The sequence below is a fragment of the Babylonia areolata genome, chromosome 14 (genome assembly GCF_041734735.1).
Source record: "Babylonia areolata isolate BAREFJ2019XMU chromosome 14, ASM4173473v1, whole genome shotgun sequence".
NCBI classification, from domain to species: Eukaryota; Metazoa; Mollusca; class Gastropoda; order Neogastropoda; family Buccinidae; genus Babylonia; species Babylonia areolata.
In genome coordinates this window covers 27,185,376-27,193,168 of record NC_134889.1, presented here as the reverse complement: position 1 = coordinate 27,193,168, position 7,793 = coordinate 27,185,376, and the positions used below count along the sequence as shown (strand labels likewise).

The window sequence follows — 7,793 nt, the reverse complement described above, 5'->3', positions numbered from 1 at the left end:
CTGTACAAAAGATGGATCAACAAAGAGTCTGCAGGAAAAAAAGAAAAAAAAACAAAAAAACCCCAAAAAACAGTCACCAAATTTTACTGACTGTAAGGCGCTTCCGATAATGAGGTGTAGTCTGAAGCAGCAGCCGACGGAAATTTCCATTGTTTTCACCATCACAAATGTTATACTTCAAAGCCTAATAGGTCAACCACGGTGCAATTCTGAGCCAAGGAAAGTGTTTCCAGAGATTTTAACCGAACATTTAAAAAAAAAATTTTTTTTTCCATGTACACAATGTTTCAGGTGCATGGGTTGAAGCTGAGAGGAAAAAAACAGTACTGTCTTTTAGTCTGTAAAATCCAGTAAAACTATCATGTGTGTGTGTGTGTTCCCGCTTCTGTTGTTTATTAACTGGCTGTTAGTGATCTTTTAGGGGTTTTTATTTTTGTGTGTGTGTGTGTGCGAAACATTTTAAGGGATGCCGAGGGTGACACGTTGGGCCATTTCCATTCATCTTTTTACAGGGAACTACTTGTACAGTAAAGAACCATCTTGCAAAAGGGAAAAACGAATCACAACAGTGTCAAAAAAAAACAACCCAACCCCCTCAAAAAAAACCCCAATATCCTGACCATCATCAGACCTTATCAATTTATATGAACACATGTGTAAGAATGTAGTGTGAATGTAGGTGTGTGTCCACATGCACAGAGTGTAAAAGTTGCACGGCGATCACCGCAATGGCACGACGCTGTTCCAGCACCTGCCAATGGAATGAAAACAAAGCACGGGACAAACCCAACAAACCCGTTTCTGAGATCTCACACAACACTTCACCAACAACAAACATCTTCCTGGCCAGTTAGTTGCATGACCCATGTAAATCTACATCGTTCATTCATATTTCTCAGTGTCAAGTGGACTCGAGTACGTCTTGAATGCCAAAACATGACAATACTGTTTCAACCCCCGCGCCCCATCCCCGACACTCATGCAGATTCCACAAATGACAGATAGTATGGAATGCAGAGAATGTCTGGCCTGGAACTGGTCTAAAACCTGCAGTCTTGCCCTCTTCCTGGCCGACAACGACGTTGTTTCACATCACCACACTCTGTGTACCCACTTTCTCCGCAACCTTCTCTTCGTACCCCCCCCTCCCATCCTCCTCCGCCTCCAACTGTGCCCCCTTCCCCCACCCACTAAAAAAGCGACCCAGGTTTGTTTGTTTTCTTTTTTAAAGAAAAAAGAATCTTCCAAAGAAGAATTTCTGAGATATGCAGCTTTGCCCTTGTGTAAATATTGCCAAAAAAAAACAAACAAAAAAGCCAACTTCAAACAGCATAGAGCGTCACCGCCACCACTGTGGACAACAATCCTGTCCTCTGATGCACAGCTGTCTGCAATGGCAGGAAGAAGAAATCTGCCGAAGGAAGGCAACAAGCTCTATCACCATGCCTGGATAAAAACAACAACAACAACAACAACAAACAAAGACCGTCACTGTTCCCACGGTTTGCTGTGTTGGGTCCAGGGTCAGGGGTCAGGGGTTAGGGGTTAGGTGGCCAAGTCGGTGACCATCTTGATGGCACACTCCACTGCTTCAGCCACGTCTTCGAACTGCGGCACCCCTTCCCGACTGGCCATGTCGCTGAGGTACGCCCTCCCCCGGTTGTAGTCCTTGAGCGCCGTGTCTGTCAACTGAACGTAACAATAACAGCAATAATGAATGACTGACTGACACAATAGCTGAGTCACTGAAGCGTTGGACTTTCAATCTGAGGGTCCCGGGTTTGAATCTCTGGTGGGTAAAGGGTGGAGATTTTTCTGATCTCCCAGGTCAAGATATGTGCAGATTTGCTTGTGCCTGAACCCCCTTCGTGTGTATATGCAAGCAGAATATCAAATATGCATGTTAAAGATCCTGTAATCCATGTCAGCTTTCAGTGCGTTATGGAAACAAGAACATACCCTGCATGCACACTCCCAAAAACGGAGGATGGCTGCCTACAAGGCAGGGTAAAAACTGTCAAACATGTAAAAGCCCACAAGCCCACTCGTGTACATACGAGTGAATGTGGGAGTTGCAGCTCATGAAGAAGAAGAATAAGAATGAATGAATAATAAGGATACTTATGTAGCGCCTATCCTTGGTTGGAGACCAAGCTCTAAGTGCTTTACAAACATGGGGTCATTTGCATAACAGGCTGTCAACCTGGGTAGAGCCAACTGACGGCTGCCATGGGGCGCTCATCATTTGTTTCCTGTGTCATCGGATCTGATTTCAGGCATGCACATGTACACACTCAGACAGACATTTAACATTTTACATGTATGAACGTTTAGTTTATTTACCCTGCCATGTAGGCAGACTTAGTCCGTTTTTGGGGGTATGCATGCTGGGTATGTTCTTGTTTCGATAACCTACCAAATGCTGACATGGATTACAGGATCTTTGACTTGCTATTAACGAGATTGGAATCTGGGACCCTCAGACTGAAAATCCAAAGCTTTAACCACTTGGCTATGATAGTCAGTCATGTCTGACCAAGACCATCAGGACAGCAGAGGAGGCAACTGCTGTCCCGACTGTCTGGGCTAGAATTTTTTATAATAGTGGTGAGAGTCTTGCCCAAGTTACATCCCCACTCTCTCGGCCAAGAGGGTTTCAGGACGGTTGGCACTGGGATGGTTCCCAAAGGCCAACTAACCTCCCAAGGCTGCAGCACGAAGAACCAGTGAAATCTTGCCTCTTTAGACAGTCACAGTCCTTCACAAAAACTAAGCTGTAAATAAATTTCCATTGCAGTGGAGAATAATAACAATAATAATAATAATGGTATTTATATAGCGCTGAATCTTGTGCAGAGACAAATCAAAGCGCTTTTGCACAAGTCATTCACACGCATGCATAACTCTAAACCTGGAGAAACTGAAGACAAGGAAGAGGCAGGGAAGGCAGGCTATTTTGGGAAGAGGTGGGTTTTAAGGCCAGACTTGAAAGAGCTGAGTGTGGAGACTTGACGAAGCGAAAGAGGAAGTTCATTCCAAATGCAAGGTCCAGAGACAGAGAAAGAATGGCAGCCAACAGTTGAGTGTTTGAATCTGGGTATGCATAAACAGAGTGGATCCGAAGCTGATCATAGTGAGCAAGATGGAATGTAGAGGTGAAGGCAGCCACAGAGATAGGAAGGGGCAGATTTGTGAATACATTTATAACATAGAGTGCTGATCTTGTACTTTATTCTGTGTGAGACAGGGAGCCAGTGGAGATATTGCAGCAGTTTTGAAACCATTCAATCTCTGATAAAAGCCAGGCTTTGAAATAATAATAGTTACAATGATAATGATACTATCAATATTGGTACATTTATGAAGCGCTTTTAAATGCTGTGTCTAGAAACTATCCCTGGAAAAAAAAACACAACTGTACAATGGAGTGAATAAAAAACAAACAAAAAAACAATACAAAGACCATTCAACTACACAGTGACCTACATAGAGAAATGGTGGGGGTGAGGGGGGTGAGGGGGGAAACAAGGACAACCTTGACTAACGAAGACTCATCTTTTCTCATGCTGGCTTGGCAGTGTGCACATTCTCTCTGACGTGCAAACACACATACACACACAAATGCACATACACACACGTACACACACACACACCCACAATAAGCGACAAATGTAATTACATACACAAACACACACAAGCGAAAAACAAATACACATACATGCACTTTTTCTACCCCCCCCCCCCCCCCCCCCAAAAAAAAAGTTTTAAAACACGTTTTTAAACAAAAAACACAGAAAGAAAGAAAAAAAACCTCACCTGTTCTCCTCCAATGACGACGTCCTCGGGCAGCATCTGAAGGCACAGAACCACACGACAGCCCAGCCCTATGTAGTACGCTGCCTGCAACAGTCACACACACACACTCAGACTTTCAGTTTCATTATGTTGTTGGTTAGTTGTTGTTTTTCCAGCCTGTTCATTAAAATTTTACATTATGACAGACATACTTCTTCTTTTTCGATCGTGGGCTGTAACTCCCAAGGTCACTCATATGTACACGAGTGGGCTTTTACGTCTATGGCTGTTTTCCCCCTGCCATGTAGGCAGCCATACTCCATTTTGGGGGGCTGTGCATGTTGAGTATGTTCTTGTTTCCATAACCCACCGAACGCTGACATGGATTACAGGATCTTTAACGTGCGTATTTGATCTTCTGCTTGCATATACACACGAAGGGGGTTCAGGCACTAGCAGGTCTGCACATATGTTGGCCTGGGAGATCAGAAAAATCTCCACCCTTTACCCACCAGGCGCCGTCACCGAGATTTGAACCCGGGACCCTCAGATTGAAAGTCCAACGCTTTAACCACTCGGCTATTGCGCCCGTCCATGGGTTCTTTACCAGTGTGTGCTGCACACAGGGCCTTGCTTTATTGTCTCATCCAAATGACTAGACGTTCAGTTTGATTTTCCAGTCAAACTTAGGAGCAAGGGCGAGACTGGGATTCAAACCCAGACCTTCACAGACACTGCATTGGCAGATAAACACCTTAACTATTCTGTCAATCATAAACACCTTAACCATTCTGTCAATCATAAACACCTTAACCATTCTGTCAATCATAAACACCTTAACCATTCTGTCAATCATAAGCACCTTAACCCCTAGGCTGCCTATCGTCATCGCAAGCATATACGCTTCGCTGCCACAATGACAAGGTAACTTGTCATCGAAATATTCTGACTTTTCCCTGGTTTGCATTCAGTTCGTTGACAAAAATACCAGTAGCTTTAGTTTGGGGAATCTTTCTAGATTTTATTCATAGCTGGAAACACCATCTACGTCATGAGGCAGTCATTTATTTGAACGTTTTGGTTGGGTTACTCTCCCAGTGTTTCCCTGGCTCCTCTCCTCGCTCGCTCAACAAAATGTCGGACTGACGCTGTGCTTAAGACATGCGATCGTGGGGAACTAAATCAACCAAGATTGCTTTCTTTAGCTGATGCCCAGAAAGAATTGAAGCGTACATTTGAAGGAGAAGATAGTGATGAACATTTATAGGACGATCTGTTAGAAAATAAAGGGAGCAATCAAGAGAGTGGCCAAGATACAACTACCAGTGAGTGATGCCAGCTTAACAGCTGTAGCAGATGACAGAAAGTGACCAAATTATTAGCAGGACACAGTGTGAGTGATTTTCTTGGCACTCAGCCAACATGGTGTGATGAGAACTGGATAAAGTGACTATGTGAGAGGGGTGAGGAGGAGGGGGGTGGAGACTGAGGGGGTGTGGCCTCACATCCATATTATCACTTGGAAATGTCACAATGCGTTGTGTATCTATCTCTTTTTATTTATCTATTATTTTTTTTATTGTGATTGTTCTAGTATAATCTTGTGTGTGCAGATATCCATTTGTCCAGAAAATATGATATTTTAGTGCAAATTACCTGACTAATGTTTGTAATGAACAAGTTGAAAATTTGACAAAAAAACAAAACACTGATTTCAAAACAGCATGTCACTAAAAATATATAAAACAGGAAAACATCATGTGTTTTGTATTCTTTATTCATTTACCTTTCAGAAAATATATACTTTTATGGGTCTTTCTCCAATAACAAAGAGCACAGAATTTTTTGAAAATTTATACCCTTTTTTGTGGAAAAAAAACCCTGGCAAATAGATTTCACGTAAATCTTATTTTCCTGGCAGCGAAAGGGTTAACCATCATGATATGCAACAAAAACATTCTACCAACAGTAAGCGCCTTAACCATTCTGCCAACAATAAGCACCTTAACTATTCTGCCAATGATACGCACCTTAATCATTATGCCAACGATAAGTGCCAATGATACGCACCTTAATCATTATGCCAACGATAAGTGCCAATGATACGCGCCTTAACCATTATGCCAACGATAAGTGCCAATGATACGCACCTTAATCATTATGCCAACGATAAGTGCCAATGATACGCACCTTAATCATTATGCCAACGATAAGTGCCAATGATACGCACCTTAATCATTATGCCAACGATAAGTGCCAATGATACGCACCTTAACTATTCTGCTAATGATAGGCACCTTAATCATTCTGCCAACGATAAGTGCCAATGATACGCACCTTAATCATTATGCCAACGATAAGTGCCAATAAGCGCCTTAACCATTCTGCCAACGATAAGTGCCAATGATAAGCGCCTTAATCATTATGCCAACGATAAGTGCCAATGATATGCACCTTAATCATTATGCCAAAACGATAAGTGCCAATGATACGCGCCTTAACCATTATGCCAACGATAAGTGCCAATGATACGCACCTTAATCATTCTGCCAACGATAAGTGCCAATGATACGCGCCTTAACCATTATGCCAACGATAAGTGCCAATGATACGCACCTTAATCATTATGCCAAAACGATAAGTGCCAATGATATGCACCTTAATCATTATGCCAAAACGATAAGTGCCAATGATACGCACCTTAATCATTATGCCAACGATAAGTGCCAATGATACGCACCTTAATCATTATGCCAACGATAAGTGCCAATGATACGCACCTTAACCATTCTGCCAACGATAAGTGCCAATGATACGCACCTTAATCATTATGCCAACGATAAGTGCCAATGATAAACGCCTTAACCATTCTGCCACCTTCCTCTAACCTCCACAGCAGTGCACACAGTCAGGTAGGTACCTCAATCATGGCGGACAGGGAGCGTGTGGTGGAGGTGATGACGTACAGCATCAGACGACACTTCTCCCGCTCGGCCACCTGCATGGGGATCAGCCGGTTGAACCACTCCGTCACGTGGGGGTTGTGGAACGACAGCCCATAACGTCTGCAAAGTCAAAGAGTTAACGTGCAATTTGACAGGTGCAAGAGCCAAATGGTTAAAGCGCTGGACTTTGAATTTGAGGGTCCTGCGTTCGAATCTCGATTTCTAACAGCGCCTGGTGGGTAAAGGGTGGAGATTTTTTTCTCATCTCCCAGGTCAACATATGTGCAGACCTGCTTGTGCCTGAACCCCCTTCATATGCATACGCAAGCAGAAGATCAAATACGCATGCTAGAGATCCCGTGATCCATGTCAGCATTTGGTGGGTTATGGAAACAAGAACATACCCAGCATGCACATCCCCCAAAACGGAGTATGGCTGCCCACATGGCAGGGTAAAAACAGTCATACATATAAGAGCCCACTCGTGTACATGCAAGTGACCGTGGGAGTTCCAGCCCACGAACGAAGAAGAACATGTGATTTTCTTTCACCCCCTTTTGGGGCGTGGAGGATTACAAACAGCAGAAGACATGGAACAGAACGACGAGTAATGAATGAACTGTGTCAACAACACTCGTGTGCTGAACACAGAGTATAACCAATGCATGGTATATCTGTAATGTGGCTTTGTTACCTCCCCTCATTCTCAAGACACATTCACATTTCTCAGCTTTATAAAATTTTGAAATGCATACTGTCCTACATACACATGCACACACACATATATATGCATACACACAAATGCATACACATACATACATGCATGCACACACACACCCCCCAACACAGAACACAGCTGTAATAGCACACAAAGATATGGAACAACACCTTAATGCTATCTGCGTCTCACACACAAATACACACATACACAAATACGCAAATACACAAACACACATACATACACACACACACACACACACTTAATCAGCTTATCTTGAGTTGCAAAGAATTAGTGCTATTCGCCATTACCTGTCTATGGAAGCAACCAAAACA

The 7,793-nt window shown here is 43.2% G+C and overlaps 1 protein-coding gene across 1 annotated transcript in view; it reads right to left on the bottom strand.

Moving 5' to 3' along the window:
* Positions 1 to 1,290: 1,290 nt before the first annotated feature.
* LOC143289567 (uncharacterized) overlaps positions 1,291 to 7,793 on the bottom strand; it is a 50,053-nt gene continuing 43,550 nt past the window's right edge. Inside the window, exons 15-17 of the mRNA XM_076598585.1 lie at positions 6,716 to 6,860; positions 3,817 to 3,900; positions 1,291 to 1,689 (exon numbers count right to left, since the gene is read on the bottom strand). Of these exons, the coding sequence (XP_076454700.1) occupies positions 1,546 to 1,689; positions 3,817 to 3,900; positions 6,716 to 6,860 (373 nt within the window). The 3' untranslated portion in view covers positions 1,291 to 1,545. The remainder of the gene's footprint in view (positions 1,690 to 3,816; positions 3,901 to 6,715; positions 6,861 to 7,793) is intronic.